General features: G+C 39.5%; 1 protein-coding gene across 2 annotated transcripts in view; it reads right to left on the reverse strand.

Moving 5' to 3' along the window:
• The window catches only part of LOC111578237 (astrotactin-2), a 398,862-nt gene that overhangs the window by 78,182 nt on the left and 300,952 nt on the right, over window positions 1-19,728 (reverse strand). For both annotated transcript variants that reach the window (XM_055019355.1, XM_055019354.1), the window contains exons 12-13: window positions 14,400-14,566; window positions 12,530-12,718 (exon numbers count right to left, since the gene is read on the reverse strand). In XM_055019355.1, coding sequence (XP_054875330.1) covers window positions 12,530-12,718; window positions 14,400-14,566 — 356 coding nt within the window. The remainder of the gene's footprint in view (window positions 1-12,529; window positions 12,719-14,399; window positions 14,567-19,728) is intronic.

The raw sequence follows: 19,728 nt of genomic DNA on the forward strand, positions 1-19,728 counted from the left end.
AATAGAAATGCATGACTCCTCAAGGTTGAGGCTTCAGAGAGTGTGTGAGTGAGTTTACTAAAACAAAACAAAACAAAACATGCAGAGTAAATTAAAAGTGCTGTCAAATTTTCTGTGTATTAATTTCAGGTGGACAAATGAAGAGGCTACTTAATCAATGAAAAACACACTTTCATTTAAATGATGAATTGGCTATTAAGTCGAACAGGAGTCATGAATTTCTGCCTGTATATGGTGGTGGATTCTTTTTTCATCTTTGACACGAAGATATCATTTTCTCATTTAGAATCATTCAATCACAGGGCTGACTGATTTGTGCTTCTATATGGCTAAATTAGGGTCGCCTAACCTAATTAACCTAACCTGATGTCTTGGGTCTGTGCATTAAACCACAACTGTAAAAATGATGCTGCACCACGGAGCCAGCCTTGCAGAAAACCTGTGTCTTGGATAACTTCAGGCAAGTCTACATTAAAATTAATCTTATGTGCTAACTGAGCCAGTTAAATCAGGTAATTTATTTATATACTTTCCAAAAAGATCTAAAAGTAAGTGAGCATTTGGAGATTTATTGTATCATCTAAGCTACAATTATGTGATAGAATCTGTTTTAACTAACAACACACATATCATTTATTGTTCTTGTCTATATTGAATACATCCTTCAAGCATAGACAGCGTAGGTTGGATATGTTTTATGGACTGGTGAGACTAAGATTGAAATGCTTTGGTAGAACAATTCCCTTTCTCCTCCTCTCTGCTTGTCTGAGAATGTTTTCTGAACAGCTGAATAACTGTAAGTGACAATGACTGAAAACCACTTCGACATAGGCAACATCCAATATGTTTAATGTGTCCTGACCTGTATCCAACGGCAACTGCATAGAAAACATGTGAGAAAACACATTTGCTCACCAGACATCAGATCATACTGATGATTCCTTTGCAAACAAGAATTTGCAAAATCCCTGCCTGAATGGGTCACCTAGATTGCTATGTCTTCTTGAAAAACAACTGCAAAAAATGGCATAGCAAAGCATCTACTGATGTGGCAAATTACGACTGACGGGCAAAGCTTTTCTTCAAATGTAAGGAACAGAATGTGCTTGCATAAAAACAAGGACATCTGTCAGTCTCATGTAAGTTAGCAGCATCACATACTTCTCTTGTGAACAAAATGCCCCAATAGTTAAGAAGAAAAAATGTTTCTTTAAGGCCGCAATGCTATGTAAAGTGATTCACTTTTGTGTCCATTACACGGTCTCTTCAGCCAAGAATATCAAGAGGACATTAACCACAAACCTCCTGAATGGAGTACAGACACATAAAGAGACAAATAAATAAATACAAGAAAACTGCACAACAAAGACAGCAGGATTTATGCCTTTGTTGTCTTAAAAAAAAAAGGAAATACCAACTGCAACCAAATGCCTGCTTCTGTGTCAAGACTGAAGAGACATACTAGCTTGGTTGAGTGACTATGGACATTATGTGTAATATTTTCTAAAAGAAGACGACCCCAACTTAATGACCCATTCCTAACAAAGGAAAAGAGGAAGGACACAATAATTTGATGTTACATACAGATGTGCAGGGAGTGTTGGTGTGCAGGCTGGACCTTATCTGAGCCGAAAATTCCTTGCAGCATGGACTATTTGCATACTCCCGCTCTCCCACGTAATTTACCTACATCTGTATGTGATGTCTGACTACTTTCTCACAGTCCAGCATGCTTAAGAAGCCTCATTTGCTGCCCTACTGCTGTTTTCGACTCCTTTGCTTTTCTCCCACAATTACTCTTTCCTAGCGTCTCGCTCCGTAACTTTTGCCCAGCTTTGCTCTTTTGATTTAGCTTTTTCTCTTTTCATTTATTTTCCTATTCATTTTCTTCCTCAAGCCTTATCACTGCCTCTACCAATCCACCTCTCTCCCTCCCTCTCTCTCTCCCGTCAAACAGCAGGTAGTCGGCTATAAGCCTTAGCTGATATTAAGCTCGGGTCTATTAGGTCCTGCCTTACCATGTGAGTTATTGAGCAGACAGCGAGTGCCTTGGGAGTGATCATGCTCACATATGCGCACGTGCACCAACTCACACAAGCAAACACGTACCCACACAAACGTAAACACAAACCCACACAAATGTTTGAGCACCACACGCAAAGCCTCTGCAGTCTCCCAAACATGCTCACCTTATGTCATCCCAGTCATAAACACGGAGAAATCACTGCGGCTGTAAGAACCTTCACTTACAGATGCAGCAGGGGTTTTTTTTCTTTTTTGTTTTGTTAAACTCCCTTTACCCAGTTGTCAATATGTGGACAAAAGCCAAACTTTCCAGGAATTCAGCTGCTGAGAAAAACAGACGCTTTTCCTTCTGTTAAAGTTTCTTCGGTTTTGTTGACATTTAGCCCGCAAATTTATTGTTAAAATGTAAATGAACGAATAATTTTACATGTTTCACGTGGACAAAAAACAAAACAAAAATCAAACCATCTGCAAAAGTCAGCATTTAAGGAAATCAAGACTTTTTGTGTGAGTTGTGCAACAAAAATCAAGTCTAAGCAACTTTTGATTAGCAATTCTTTTTATCCAACAAAGTTAGTAAGAGGGATTCTTTTACCTTGCTGACATGTTTCGACTACGTCTGCAGGCTTCTTCAGGGCAGCATCCGACGAGTGGTGATGTGTCCTTTTTTATCAGGTGACCGGTGTGACAGATTCTGACAGAACTGTCAGAATCTGTCAGACTGGCCACGCCCAACGCCGATCAATGGTCTCTGGAGGATGGAGTTCCAGGTGTGCGAGAGGGTGTAAGCCCCCTCGTCCTGGTTCATGGAATCGCCCACTTTCTGATTTCTATGGCCTCTTTAATCCACCTCTTGTACTTGTTGGGCCCCGATGTTAAAATCCTCCCCTTGTCCCAGTCCATAATGTGGTTATATCTCTTGCAGTGGTCCGTGATGGCCGATTTTTTGTTTTCTTGATTGGCTTTTTCTTTTTGTCTTCTTCTGAGAACGCCCTCTCGCACACCTGGCACTCTGTCCTCCAGAGACTATCGGACAGCGTTGGGTGTGGCCGGTCTGACTGATTCTGACAGATCTGTAAGACCGGTCACTTGATAAAAAGGACACATCATCACACGTCGAACGATGCTCTGAAGAAGACTGCAGATGTAGTCGAAACATGTCAGCAAGGTAAAACAATCACCTTTACTAACTTTGTTGGATAAAAAGAATTGCCAATCAAATATAAGAAAACAACAAAATGAACATAATCAATCTAAGACTAAGCAACTCTGGCTCTCTGGAATAGAGAGAAAACCTAAAAAAAGTATCAGGCCAGAAGCAGAATAATAAAAGACAGACTTGCTTACATCGCATTTTATAAAGGTAGAAATTAGTGAATAAACTACGGAAGCTAAAATAAAATAAACTATCAGTGTAGATGCAGCAGTATTGTTATAATCTGGCTTTTAGACTCCATTTACACCTGACATAATTACAGCAATATGAATATATTGCAGTCAATATCTGAGTGCAGGGCTTTGCATTCACATTTTTTGCACTAATAAGCATGTTTGTGATGGGACTTTTTTTCTTTTTTCAAAAGCTAGCGTTATATGTTAACAGAGGTTATCTAGAATGTGGCTAAAATGTACAGATTGTATCTACACCTGGCTAAGATCCAAACACCTCCTGACATTAGATCTATTTGAGTTCCTATTTCGAGACATTTTGTGTTTTATTTTGTCTTATCTAGATACACAATGCATGTGGGTGTAAATGTGATCTCAGCACAGGTCACACTTCAAATGTTAGAACCTACACTTCCCATAATGCAACTCAAAAGCATCATCCAAAAGATTGTCAATGCTTGGTAAACACCCACATCTTTCAAATACCATGACCCCAGTTAGTAGTACAGGCTTTCTGTGAAGAAATGATAGACTCGGAGCCCAAGCATAGATAACACTGATGGCTTCATGAGGGGTTATCTCAGCTGGAGAAAACTTCAAATAGAAAATATAGTTTTTAAAGTTTAAGCGGTAGGTACTACTAATCTAACCTTCATGCATGAAAATAGAGGACTGTTTGAGTGACGGATGAGTTAAACTATACCCACTACAATGACTACTGTTCCAATAATCAGTTTACTGTATTGTGTTTCCACGCTAGCAAAAATTTAAATGTATTCTATAAAAAAGCAGACAACAACATATTAAGTAACTCAAAATAATTATGAATGAATTAGTTTAACATATGTATGGATGTATGTAATATTCATATCTGAACATCTCATCAGCAGCATGTCACACTCGTATCCCTGTGTGAGTTCACACATCTGCCTCACACACCCACACACATTTGTGCTCAGATGAGAATAAAAAGGTAAATTCAATATTGGAAACTTAAAAAAGCCCCCGAAGCAGACAACTTATTTTAAGAAAAGAATTAAGAAGCTTCTCATCAACCTTGAGCAGCTTAACCCTTCACCTCAGCAGTCTGTCTCACTGTCTCATGGCTACTCATTATGTGGGAAGAAAATGCCTTATAATGTTTGTTGACTCAACTCCCCAGGAGAAGCTACCGTGTGCGCACTAAGGAGATAATTACCGAAAATTACCGAGGAACACAGAAATGTAGCTGTGTTGATGCCTGTGAGCCTCGTGGGCTGCCAGATTCACAAATTATTCATGTTGTGGTGTCGTCTTAGTTTGAGGGGTGAGCGGTGATGAGGAGTTTGTAACAGAGTGCCTATCAAAAGCGGTTTCTGTGTGTTTTGTTCCTTACTGTATCTTTTCCCTTTCAGTAAAATGTGTCAGGGTGACTAGAGTGGCAGCGTCACCCTCACAAAGCAGGTGAAGCTTCTTTTTTCTTCTCCGTCTTAACCACCGCTTCTCGTTTGTCACAACCCACACTTCTAACGGTTGTCACCGCTGTGCATTCTCGCTGCGCGACTATTAAAGGAACGTTTATCAAAAAGACGAACGCGTGATCTCGGCTTGGGAACGACTAATTTCTCAGTGTGACGTGTGTGATAACATATTTCTCCTAAGTGACTTTATGCATCTATGTTGACAGCTTTCAACTTTACAGGATGTGACTGACATACATGGGTAATGACATGTCTTGTTTTTTTCATGACAGCTTTACAGCAAATTGTTATCAATTATCAGCTCTGGTAATAGGGTTCTCTTCCATTACAGCTGGCCTCTGCGTTCATACATTAAATGCCCAAGTGTATCCAAGCACACTCACTATCAGCTCTCATCATGTGGTTATTCATGGAAAATAAAGGAGGTTGTGAGGTGAGACGGGGAGTGTGGACTGTAAAACACAAAGAAAGATGATGCTGCTCCTTCTAACCGCTGCTGCTCGTTAGGTGGTGAAGCATTCTGCTGTCAGTGTTTGTATTCTCTCTCTAGTGGCATCTGTTGGGCCTGTTTGGATCAGATCTCTTTTGTCCAAACTTGATTTATGTACATTTTGTTCGATGCGTTTTTGTTTTCCAAGAGGATTGTTTTGAATCAGGTCCAAAAAAATACCTTTTTAAATGTTTAAATTTGCTTGCCCTGCGACAACCAGCCTATTGTATCTGTCTCCTCCAGTGGATTCTTCAACTTGGTTAGTGGTAAGTGCAATGTTTGGATAACCTGGGTCTCTCCAGTGACTGACCGCAAGTGAATGCTGTCTCTCTGCTAGTTTTATTTGCTTTAAATTGACATTCGCATTTTGTGCAAGTCATACTATATGTGTGTGTGTGAGATTCATTTGGCAGCACCCAAAATGTATTCTTCAGGGCTGATAGACAACCATGCAGACAACCTTCACACCCTTGCTTTTCTCCACCTGTTGCTAGTGTGGCTCACTCCTGAAGATATTATTGTGCATATATCACATGGACCTCTAAACAAAAACACATGATTGTAGGGAAGTATTTTAAAATAACAAAAAAGCATTCAACACCTGAATGATATTAAATGCTATCAAAAAAAAACAACTAATTAATTAGTCTGAAATCCACTGTCAGTTCCCTGAAAGAAAACTCTAAAAGGACAGACAGCTACATTTACATTCTCACTTGGATGGATTCATATCTTTCATGTCGCAATTGGACTGTAATGAGCATTTTCTCAGTCGTAGCATTTGCATTAACACATGTAACTTTATCACACAAGTGCATGCTTGCATGACGTTGTATTAGTCTGTAATTTCATAACGGCAATATGAAAAAATCACCGCGCCGACTTACTTCAACAGGCTGCGCAAAGTGAGATCAATTTAAAACGAAATGTATGCAAAACAGTCATAAATCACGGAGTAGTATTTCATATTACCACAATACCTGTGAAGCTGTGGCTCAAATGATATAATTCATCTCAATCATCTAATATTTCACTTGGAGCTGCTGATGCAGAGGAATGGGGTGTTATGAGAAAGAGGGAATCAGCAGACTGTGGAGGTGAGAGATAAAAGGGGCGGAAGGCTGCAGAATATGATTCGCATCTGCATATCAAAGATGGTGTGGAGGGAAAGTGTAGAAAACGATGAGAATAAAAAGTGCAACATTTTGCTATAAATACACGGAGAGCGAGGAAGAATCTTAAGGGAGCAAGTCGTTCAGAAGACAAAGTAAGTGTTCTTCTGACAAATGACACAGTGGTTTTGATAAGTGGAATAAGTGAGATGACATGCCATAATACACATGTCTAATTAGAGCCACTGGGAGTTAAGTATAATACTCCTGTGTGCTTAGCTTGTCTGCTTAAACCTGGAATGATGAATGGCTTAAGAAAACGTCTTTCAAATGTTAACTGGAATAAATCCGATCAAGCTCATTAAAACAAAGATGGAAGTCCAATTTTGATGTATTTAAAATACCTAGTGGTTACGAATAAACAAAACATTTATCCTCCTAGTTTGCCGTTGAGTTCAATCATTGATTCAGAGAGTAACTTCTTTGTTCCTTCCTTTCCCTCCTCTTTTCTTTTCCCTCCCCTCTCCTAAAACTACTGAACTGTGTACAGTAGGTCGGTCTGTATAAATGGTTTTTGTGCTCCATTTCAGATGCACTCTGCGCCTGGAGACATGTGCGTTATTTATCCAAACAGGCACATCAGACTGGAAGTGCACTTTGCCTGTCATCTGCATGTAATCAGCCAAGTGTGCCTTTAACTTCGGGGAACCATATAAGTACGGTTGAGTATGCATCTCGCAATTAGCATGGAAATTTTTCTAGCTTCCAGGAGAAGCTACAAATTGCACAGGTGTAATAAAAATGGAGGTTGAGATGGGAAAGAGGAAATTCTGGCTCTCTCTCAGTATTTTACAGACTTCTCTCTGCAGACAAAGTGTACTTTACCTTCCTGGAAAGATAAATAACCACAAGACCTGACTAATTTATAGTCGCAGAAAGAGTGGACGGAGAGTTGCTGAGTGGCCATTTAACTTAATGTTCAGTGACTTGAAACAATGCCTTTTTGATTAGATATTCAGTGGGGAGCTTTGACTACTCCTTGAGAGTATAGGTACAGAGTGTAGGTTTAAAATCCTTCTGTATATACTATTAGGCCTCAGCTAGAACTGAATTGTGTCCATGGCACATAGAAATCTGGAAAAGGCAGAAAACAAACAAACAAAGCCAGAATTGGAAAATGGGACGCTCCTGCGGTTCTTCCATTTCCCCATTCTGTCCTAAGCCTCTCCAAACAGATGAGCACATGCAGGCCTCTTGCAAAAAGGGTCGAGCCACAAGTCAACATTCATTTTCTGCTTCTAACTGGACTTAAACCCCACTCTTCTGAGTTAATGTCCTCTGCAAAATCCATTCAGCCACCACACCCTACTCCTGCTGCAGACTTCCTCCTTATACTATCTCATCTGACTGCGGTGAAAAGCACTGTGGTTGGCCAAAGTTTGCTGTCATGGGCTAAATCTTGAAAAATGAAGCCAAGAAGAGGCACAGAAGTCTTGTTTCTTCTAAAACCATTTACATTAGAACATACTGAAAGGCTATAATGGAATTTTTGCCCCATGGCACAGACAAAAAAAAAAACACTGCCTAACCCAGTTTTAATGAGTATTCATCAGTCATTTCCAACCTTGACTGTGTAGCGGACTTAGCAGCAGAACATTCCAGAACCAAGATCCAGAGACCCTTTGACAAAGCTGTAAATTTGGTAGGAAACAATTTCAGAAGACAGCTAACTTAAAACTCACATCCAAATGGAACATCTGCTGATTGGATGTTTGCTAATAAAGGACCAGTCACGGCTCTCTTGGAGACAACAGGATGCCTCCTACCTCCTCTAGAATCTGATAAGGGTCATAAAGTGTCAACTGTGAGGAAAACCACACCTCTGCAGAAGCGGATTGAAATTCTTCATGGTGACCTTCTGATCACCCTACCCAACACACAGAGCTTGGTATGCAGGAATGAACTGAACAGTTTATAAATCAGAACATTAAGAAAATGCAGCATCACCGGAGCGGCAATCTGGACTACCAGGTTGATGAGGACCAGTATGGAAGAAGAACATATCAAATCTAAAGTGTTTGTGGAGAAGCACACATATGACACCAACACCTCCCTTCTCTCTGTCACAAACCACAGCCATACATTCAGAGAAAGACTTTTCAATCTAAGCATATATACTTCTTAGGTCTTGTTTTTCTTCTTAATGAATGTATAGGCTTGTATTGAATGTGTATGCTTATATTTTTAGCCATGTTATAAATTTACTTTCATGTAGCCTAAAGTCTACAATTTGTAAGTTTATTCTTATGTTTACACCTTTAACTATTATCTCAGGAACCATATGAGATAAACATATTATGATTGGTGTCATTCTAATCCTTTATTCAGTGGCAGTTTAGATCTGTGATTGTCATAGATATTGAACAATTGGATTTGTACATTTAAGAAATGAACTAAAAGTAAGTTCTAAAGGTATTTGGCCTCTGACCTCTCCTGGACAGTGAAGCTCAACACCACCCCTTGGGAGGAACACATCCATGATTGGTTAGATGCTGATTTGAATTTGGCTCCAAAACTTTCGATATAGAGGAAAGTCATTGGAATGCAATGGGCTTGTGCTTGAAAAACACTCTTAAAAATAGAAGAAGAGGGCTTGAGCTCAGAGAAATTCATGAAGAGTTAATTCAAACAAAGGCTTAAAACTGGATTCTCTTATGCTGGTTTAAAGAAATGAATAACTTAACTTTAATACTACAACAGCGTGAATATTTTCTTCGTAACTATGAGCTTTGACTCAGTGTTTTTACTTCGGCACACTTTTGAATGCAAACCTGCCAAAGCGCCTCTTTGTCTCTGTGTTCCTGAACCAAGTCATTGAGCAGATCGTCACAGCTCCACATCCTGCAGCGACCTCTCTCTCACTTATTACAAAGACTACGCAAGTCTCATTTTCCTTCTGCTAAAGGTGAATTTATAAATTACAATTGGTGTTCCAATTTCAAAGTAATTCTAAATTCATCACCTTTCTGCCAACTGCTTCCAGTGACGATCACAGTTCATTAGTTTATCTGTATTTATTCATTCATTTATTCACTGTCTGTTGTTGTTCATTATTTGTTCTTAGTATTAGTTTATAAATGTCGTATATAATTATCATTGGTTCTACCGTGTATGTCTTTGTTTTGTGGAACTGGAGGTCAATGAAATCAGAAGAAGACTTTCAGATAACCGACTGATCAACTTCATTTTAATCAGTCTCTTTGAGATTCAGTCTAAAATGATAATTTTCTCAGGCAAGCTGAGAATGGTGCCCCTAAATTAATGACAGTTTTATTCATAAAATGTAGTTTCTACCATTGGGTGTGTTGCAGGCGACACATTTATCCTACATTACTGCTTGGTGCAGCCGTGTGAGGCTAATTTCTGCAACATTTAGTTACAGCTGTATCTGTTGAGGTATGATGATATAACTGTACATTGTATTTCTGTCATACAGCAAAAGAAAACAGCAGCTTATGGTTATTAATCAACACTATTTATCACTGTGTGTGGACTTTGCCAAACAACTTTAGGCTGGACAGAGGCAGGGCAACCATTAAGACGGCAGAAATGGAAATGTTAATGCACTTGTGATTTCTCCTCTGCAATTTACAGTCTGATGATTTATTACTTTTTAAGGGTTTGATTGAAGGTTTGATTTCAGCACTCAACAAATGCAACACTTGTCAGCTAGGAAGGCTTTATTTAAAGAAATGGTATTTGTTGAAAACAACAAGGTCTTATAAGAATGAAATTAACTCCTATTTGTAGAGTGCCACATAGATTACTTCATCTGCTGTTCTTTTTTCTTTAAATGTTTATTCCAAAAATAAGATATATATCTTCCATTGCTTGTGCAGTGTCTCTTGAGGCTGCCAACGTGTTTGTCTAGTTTAAACTTGTCATTTGTATCACCTCAGCAGAGCCCTGGCTTCACTGCAAATCTCTTTGCTTCCCATAGTTTGATACAGCCCAGTGTGTGGAGCCGGAGTCTGGAGGCAGAAAACCCGCTGTGTTCCCAGCTGCTTGAGGGCAAATGGATCAAGACTGTCTCCTTCCCCTGGTTTAAAATCCTCAATCTGTGCCTTTGTTTTATCTGTCAAACTGTGCCCTGTTTAGTGTATTAGAGGCAGTTCCCAACTGGTTTAGCCCCTTGAAGCTTTGGGAAACATTAGGCCTTTAGTTCTCCTCACATATTATTCTGTAGATGTGTCAATCATTCCTGCAAATTCTCTAAAGATGGATATTAAGCTCCTTTCAGCTTACAGCTCTTGAGGTGATCAAATATAGCAATTCCCTTTAAACACTATAGCGCTTTACTCCAATCAGCGCGTCAAAGGGTCCCGCTGTATGACATGCGATCCTTCGGTACAGAGACAAGAAGAAAGAAGACAAACAATGAAACCTTTACCAGTCGTTTCTGTACACTGTACTAACTGGATGACATCTCTTCCATGCATTAAATTTAAAAAAAAAAAACATATCAGAATTGTATTCTTAGCATTTTATTTTATCAGAAGGACTTTATTTTAATCATCTTTAAAAAATAAAAACGCAGCAGCCCGATGCTTCCAAGTTGGTAATATTTTACCTGTTTGGTTGCTTTTTTTCTATCTGAAAAACTTCCTCAAAGAGAGTTGCAGACACAATCACTGCAATAAATGCAATGTAATGTCATTTAAAACTGCTTTATGTGGTTATATTTTCTGTGGATTACTGCAATACTACTTTATGGAATTCTATGAAACTACACTACCTGAATTATAGCACTTTTCTAAGAGAGGACTTCAGACACAAGAACCTCACAAATGTCCTGACCTTAGCATTAGTCACATTGCAATAATTTTTCATGGCTCCTTTGAATATAAAATTGTGGGCAATTTAAATTAAAAATAATAGTGCAATGCTGCAGACTAGAAAACATTAATCTGTGGCCTTCCTGCACACAAGGAGATCTTAATTGTATGGCATCTGACTACGCCCAAAGAAATTTCAGATACATTCAAATAAAACCCATCATGATCTCAAAGGATTAATAAAAAGAGAGACATGAAATTTCTCTCCTCTTTCATTATAGTCCTGCAAAAATCCTAATTCATAACAGTATACAAAGAGTCGGACCCTACAGCAGACACATCATGTGGTTGTTTTGAGCTGAGAGAAACTTTTGTGACCCAAAGGCCAGGCAGAAGAGATGAAAAGCATTTCATGGCCACGTCGCTGACAAATGTGCCCCTGCATAATAAGCATGCCAGAGAGTGAGTAACTAGAAAAGAAAAAAAGAAAAACCTCACAGAAAATGTGAGATATATGTTGAGCATGTTTTCCTGCGTGTACCGTATTTGTGCATAGATAGACCCTCATCATCTCTCTCTACCAAGCATTTCATCACAGGCAGCATGTGACTTATCAGAGGCAGCCAGGTTTTCAGAGGCCTGACAGTTTAAGGAGAACTGCTATGGGATAAGTCTCAATCCTCACGCAGTCATTACTCCCTCATACCCCTCTCACTTTTCCTCTTACACGTATGTACACTCACAAAAACACACACACATCTGCGTAAACACAGATGCAGCAACCCAGCAACAAACCCTGACTGCTGATTCTCAGAGATGCTCCACTGAGGTTTCGAGCCTTCCTATCTCACCTACAACCCAAAACTGATAAGAGACAACTGCTACTCCAGATGATGTGTCTTCGGAGATGCAGTAAAACAGTTAAGGTGTGAAACAGCAGATCTCAAGGGAGGATTGTGAGTGTCTACATGCGCGGATGAATGTAATCAGAACAATGCTTTTCAAAAAAGAAAAGTAGAAAAAGACAAAGGAGACAGCCAAAAAAAAAAGCACAAAAAGACAAGACAAAAGTCTAGACAAGATTAAAAAAAATGCAATAACACTATACTGCAGAGTCATTAACAATATAAGAAAAAAATACAAATAGTATCTGGATGTTATTTTGACAATGGGTGAGCATTTGTGTAAGTGTAGTATGTGTGCTTGTACTCTAGTTACCTGAAGGTCATTTGGAAAATCTGTCCCAAGTTGACTTGCAGGGTTTTGTTGTTGTATCCATGCAGCATCTCACCAAACAGGGTGTCATTGAAGCGGACATCCTGCCTTGGGCACTTTGGTCCCTCACAGTTGTCTGACTGCAGGAGGCAGGAGCGCCCGTCTCCAGCCAACTTATACTCCTGCACACACCTGAGGAGGAGGAAAAAGCTGTCAATGCCACGCCATGATATGCAACATATGTAAACCTATTTACATGTGAGATGAAAGGATGCGTGCGTACAGGTGCATAGGAAATGAACATGACAAAAGGCATTTGTAACCCGTCATTTATTTATGTATTTATTTATGAGGTACTCACACAGCTAAATCCCACCATGAATCCTGGCTGTGCCACATTGCTAATTCCAGGTTGTTACCTTTTGTAATCAATCTGGCTCCTTCTGTGGTAGCTTTTGACAAAACGCCTTTTTCATTTACGAAGTAGTGGACGTGCCATTATCACTGTGGAGACTGTGGACATGAGCGCTCTGCTGGAAACAGTTTTAAAACGGATTCCAATGAAGCGGAATTCAGCAGACTCTGCAGTTAGTCACAATTATCATATCGCCTCCATTTTTTCAGCACAGTGCTACCTTACAGACAAATCCTTAGTATCCACTGGTGTTAGCTGGGGCTGAGGTTCGGGCGCATGCAATTGATCAAGTCTCGTCGCTTCAGTAGGAAGGAAAGCTCTGTCGTTGTTGGAGCAGTGTCTTGCTGTGGCAAGAAGGCAAAGCCTTTTCCTTTTTCTGTAAACAGTTTGCCTAATTACAGAGCAAGAGCAATGCTGTTTGGCATACGTTATTAATTTCATCTTTTAATTCCAGCAGCCAGTTTTAAAAAGCTTTCATTTCTCTGCACAGCCACTTTACAGATTGATCTCAGCTTTATCGCTAAGTGATTAATCAAATAAAGCATCATTCACCGTTTGGTGATTGTCCAATGACAAGAAGACAAAAGACAAGAAACAAATTCATCTTCCGGAGTTGCTCTTCTTGAAATCCACATGAATTTAACTGGGGATACTTGAGAAATTGTATTTTGATGTTGGCATGTTCAGCCACAGTGTAAGGGCACCTGATGTTCAGGGAAAAAACAATGCCATTCTACACTCTGGACCTGGCATGGGTTAAGCAAAATCACAACATCCTTTATATGTCAAAATGCTTCCTCTGCTCCAAAAATCTCAAAAAAGTTGCCAGGATCTGCATATAGTCAAGTAATCAGAGTTTCTTTGCATCACTCATTGCACCACTGGACCCAGGAATTAAGCAGCTTTCACCACCTTCTCCAAAATGGCCAAAACATTGTAGTTATATACTGTATACATTGCAAAACAGAGTAACTCAGCAATAGTCTTGAGGTATAAATACCCCTAAAGAAGGGATATATCAGAAGAAAGCAGAACAGTGTGTTGCAACAAAAGTAGCAGAGTCTTGTTGGAAGGTACAGTAAAGTTGGTTGTGGTGGAATGCCCCTGACAAAAACACAAACCTGACATAAAAGCCTGAAGCCACTGATCTATTCTACCTGCTTTATGGGCCCAGAGGGCTTTTATAATGGTGTTGGGAAATGTTTTCTTGCTCCACATTGGGACAATTGAGTAAAGAACTGAAAACTGTTGGAAACGCCACAGTATAACAACACTGGCGACCAGCTGCAAGGCCTTTCATTTTCTTTAAGTCACTGTTTATTTTGGTTATTTTTCTCAAGAAATAATTCCTTGATTGAAACATCACTTGTGTTTGAACCTATTACATGAGAAACCTTCATTTCCCAACCTGCTGACACTTTTTTCCCTTCTTTTTTTTTTTGTGCAAGTTATTCTCACCCGCAAAACATGAGCACATTGCTAGAACCGGGGTCATCTTCAAGAGGCACGAGCTGCTGGAGACACAGCTGTTCACAGCCTCCATTGAAGCCATCCGTGCAGTCAATGCCCCTGGAGTAGTCATAGCAACCTGAGCCATCCTTCATTGGCCTCAGCCCCTCAGGACACTGCAAGAAAAGGAATTCAGAGTCAGAGGGAGAAGTGGTGGGAGGAGGAGGCAGAGAACGGGAGGTGAAGAGGGAGGCATAGATTAGGAACCGAGAAGAAGCGAGTCAGGCACAGAGGTCAGAATGTGCATTTTAATCAGGATCAGAAGACGCCGAGGAGGCAAAGAGAGTGCGAGGAGAAAGATGAGAGGGGAGAAATGGGCATTGGGATTTTGAGGAAGAAGGATGAGAGTCAAAGAAAGAATAATTAAAGTCAATTATCTTATTTGATACAATACAAAACAATGTGGAGGACTTTATGTGACTGTCCTGTCAAATGCCCGCTTAGAATCATCAGCACAAATCATCGCACCACTTGCATTCAAAGCTAAGATGACACAGAGATCTGGGTTGTTTTTTTGTTTTTTTTCATGCAACAAACAATCCTCCACATGTGTTCTGCTCTCCTGGTGAAGCTGCACGCTGACAAGTGGAAAAGAATACCAGGGGATTTCATGTTTATCGGAGAAGACATGAACATCTAGTCCCTCCCCAGGCCAACAACAAGTGTAAGCAATGAAAAGGAATGTTTGTGTGTGGGGAATTGCCTATTCCAGAATAATTAACTCGATTAACTTAAGTGTAGTAAATGAGCATAGGGACATCAAGATGCACAAATATATCATATTTAGAATCTTTTAATTACAGTAAGTCCATCAAGACGCTTGGGTACATATTTTAATTTTATCAAAGGTGAACAGTTTTTGTTTAAGAGTTTCAGTCCAACTTCAGAAACTAGCAACTCAACAAATTACATTTACCTAAGTGTACAGACTCTGGACAGAAATCTGAAGGAGAACAATGGCTCCAATATCCTGACTTTAGAATGGCTAATTTCCTCCAGCATAAGCACTACTACAGTAATCAAGCATGAATGCTACAACAGCAGAAGCGTTCTACAAAGCAGGACTCAATTAAAAATGCAATTTTACTTATAATTAATAACTTAATAGCCTACTGTCATGATTTGGATTGCATTATCCATCTCGGATGTAAACAAGAGATTACTGCACAAACAAAACAAAGGGGTTGCACTTTTCTGCTGGCTCATCTTGTGTGTTGAAGGCAAAGCACAATGCTGACAGGAAACCCTTGTGACAATTGCAGTATTGAGCAAAAACACACAAAATAAGGAAAATAAAAACAGCTTATTGCTTTATATAGGGGTAAAATTTCTTAGTCAATAAAATTGTAGCAAGTTTCTAAGACGCACAGTCAATGAAAATACAATCAAGGATCTTTTATTTACACTGCCAGGAGCAATGTGTCACATTTCCTGCTTCATCAGATTCCTCACTCAGTAATAGTGTAAGAATATATATGTTTTGAATTGTCTTTGTAATGTTTTCACCACCTTTCGTTCTCCACTTGGCCATCATTTGTGGTAATGCACTAGACAGCCTGGCAGACTGTCAGCAAAATATTAATAAAAAACTACATCAGGAAAGTGACACCCTGGACAGCTGCAATATAGCGCACTAATCACAGATTCCATTTCCTCCTGAGTGAAAACACTGCAAAAGAAAAATGAAAGAAAACTTCATTTTGTGTTCAGAGAAATAGAAACTAGAAGCCTGTGCATTTTATGTAAATTTTTCCCACAGCGAGATCTGAGTTTCACAAGTTAGTAATGTATCTTTGCTGTGACTGTCATTATAGCCTCTTGCATCCTATAGAGTGTGACATTAGATGCTGGAGCACAACAAAAGCATTTACCCCTCATATGAGTGGCACATAAAGACGCATGCATATGCAGTGACTGATACTATTAATAGTCATTACAGAAGTATTTGGATATTTGGCAGGATCTGGCTGCTGGGGCTAGAACCCAACAATCAACTTAGACTCTCACACATGACCAACATGCTGAAAATGTGTTTGCTTTATAACAAACAATGCTTTTCCCAGAAGGGCGAGTGTTGCTATTTCTCCTTAGTGAATATTTATACAACGCTTCTGTCGATATAAAATGAAGAATATAAAGAGACTCACATGAAATTATTTCAGTTTCTAGAGCACCACTTTCACTGACGGTCAGCCTGACTCATCTGTGATTCCTCAGGTTCTGTGTGTCTGCGTGGGATTGGTTGTGGGCGTGTAATGACATACAGAAAGGATGTTGTCTGTTGCTTTTGGTGTGTTTCTGCGAAATAAAAATAAAAAAATAAAAAAAATAAAAATGCGAACCGTTTATCAAAGTTCAAACAGTTGAACCAGTTTGTTACTATCATTTCCCCGAGGAATATTTGAATTAGGAGACACAAATAGAACGGTGGTAAAGTATGTAAAGAGCTTCCACTGCTGTCAGTATTGACATGCGTCTAGATAAAGTTTTATATATATATAAGTTACAGGGAAGTGTATGTGGTGCTGTTTCTGAAACCTGATTGACCGACACGGGCAGCGACTCGTACCCAGAGGCAGCCCTGTTCACAGGAATTGGGTCATCAGGTATGAGGGGGAAAAAAAAACACACAAAGGTGGTGGCGTATTGTTGTTCCGGATTATAATTTTATGTGAACATTTCTGCCTCCAGGATGCAGAGTTGTGAAAGGTATGTGAACCTTTATCCCTCTTCTCTCCCACAGTTGTTTATCACCTCGGTCCAGACAATCAGTGTAAAGCTATGTGCTGCGGGCTTTGTACTTAAATATTGCCAACATCTGCAGCACACCTCACCAAATCCAGCAGATCTGTGCCTTTTGAATTAAAGCCATTGATTATGATTTTTTTTTTGTTAGTACACGAAATGTCATAGAAAGTTTTAGAAATAAACGGCTTACAGTTCAACTACGAAATGGCAATGTTGTCTTCCTTTTATGGCAAAAGGTGAAAAACACAAAGACCTGTGTGAAAAGTGTTCTTCTTGGCCTTCAGCAGTATTCTGACAAATAGACAGTGGACAGTGTTCACATCCACTTCTAACAACAGACCCAGACAAACAGAACTTGTTCTAAAAAGTCCCTGACAATAGATTAAAAATAAATAAATTATAAATAAAAGATTTTTCTTCAGCATTAGTCACAAAAGCAGTTGCATGCCTCACATGGTCAGTTAAAGAGAGCTTATAATAAAGGACATTACGAGGCAAATCAAGTCAGAAATAAAATAGGCTGAGGAGAGATACAAAGAAAGACTTGGGATGCAGCTTAACAATGTGAGAGATGAAAAGCACGGAACTCACTAGTGAGTCCGAGATGATTGGAATAGTAATGCTAGTTAGCTACTAATTAGAACAGAAGCATTTAGGCTGTTTCATTAAAAATTTAAAGGGGAAAATGTATTTTGTTATGTTTTAAATACTGTAAAAAAATTCTGCAAGCTAAATTGTAGGATAATGTTCAGTTAAATGTGCCATTTTCACCTCAACTAGACACTTTTGGTAGCTGCCTACAAGTTTCTGGTTGTATCTTTGACCACTCCTCTTGACCAGAATGGTCCGGTTAGCTAAATTTGTTGGTTTTCTGACACAGACTTGTTTCTCCAGCATAGTCCACAGGTTCTTGATAGGGTTTAAGTCTTTCTGGAGAAAGGGCAGTGACAAAACTGTACAATGCACTTAATACTTGGAATTGCTTGCACAAATGATTTTGGGATCTGTAGCTGCTTTGAAATGGCTCCACGCCACTGTTCTGCCTTGTTTGAGTCGATGATTTGCATTTTCAGATCTTTGTCGAGCTCCTCAGACTTTCCCACTGTAGTGTCTGAGGCTAAGTCTAATGAGTATATCAAATGGGTCCTATTTAAACTGGATAGCGGAGTCACCAGCTGTCAATCATAGCCATGCCACTGATAAAATTGAATTAACAAAGCCTTCTTACATCACCAAAGCTGCTAATTCAAGTTGCTGTTTGTATATTTTTTAGTAGATTTTGTCGTATTTCCACAAAACCCATAATAAATGTTTGAAAGAACCAAAATGGATGATGGCTTTTTGTGACAAAGATGCATGTGTTTCAATGATTCCATGCCAGAATATTCTGAGTTACAGGAGTCATTGGAAACTCAACACTGTCATGATGCGTACGGTCTTTAGAAGTGTATGCAACTACTGTTCACAACTGTATGTAACTGGATGCTTAAAAACGGTGTCTTTTACATTCTTATCAGCAGTAAATTGTCTTTCTCCAGTTATGAAGGCTTTTATACAAAACCTTGAAGCACAAGATATTAATGCAGACATGGGAGCGATCTGTAGAGGGAACAGGTAGGTGAGCGGAGGATGCCACCTTAAGCTTATGAAATGATGTGTTTTGACATTTAGGAGACCCTCAAACTCATGTCAGGCTTTTATTTCTTTTCTGCATTTAATTTCTGCCTCAAGGATGTGTTTTCCCATCTCTATTTTATACACCAACAACTGCCGAAGCAATTATGGAAATAACTGACTCTTAATACTGAGCTTAGTCAAGGGAGAGGTGAAAGGTCGGCAGAGTGCTGGTTTGTATGCTAAGCCTTCAGTTTTGCGAAAAGGTTGTTTGATGACCAGCAGCACAATTCGCCATCCAACATTATCATCAGCCACCCGTAGAGACTCAACAGTAATCAAGGGGTTCTCTGCTTCTAATTATGGGATTTTTAAAATCATATTTAGCCTTCCCATAAGGGGGAAGACTCTGTTATCTAATTAAGATCTCTGTGTGAGGATGGAATAAACACTGTTTCCACACAAAGGGTATCAATTAATGCTGACATACGGGTACATCAGCTCTCGCTCTGTGCTGGAGAGACTTACAAAACACACTGATGATAACAGTGTGGATCTCCTGGGAGAAAGAAAAAATATAGAAATGTACGTTATACATTGAATAGATGTGCATTCTAGACAAAGTCCCTCTTATTCAGCATTCTGTGGAAAAGCTCTCCAGTCTCACATCCACTTACTGTATCTCGTGTATGTAATGTTAACTTCCTCAGGAGAGCATAGATTGGAGCTATTCATCACACCAAGGCAGAGCTGAGAGAATAGTCGTCTGCAATTCAGAATTGTCATGCAGCACTCTGCGGTTGAATGGAAGTTCTTAAGGTTAGCCATTAGCACAGCCCACGAGCTACTTGCTCTTTTTACTCGGACAACTCTCCAAAGACACAAAGGCTGAGGGAGGGGGTCTGGGGAGAATCTG

The sequence above is a fragment of the Amphiprion ocellaris genome, chromosome 17 (assembly GCF_022539595.1).
Source record: "Amphiprion ocellaris isolate individual 3 ecotype Okinawa chromosome 17, ASM2253959v1, whole genome shotgun sequence".
Taxonomy (NCBI): Eukaryota; Metazoa; Chordata; class Actinopteri; family Pomacentridae; genus Amphiprion; species Amphiprion ocellaris.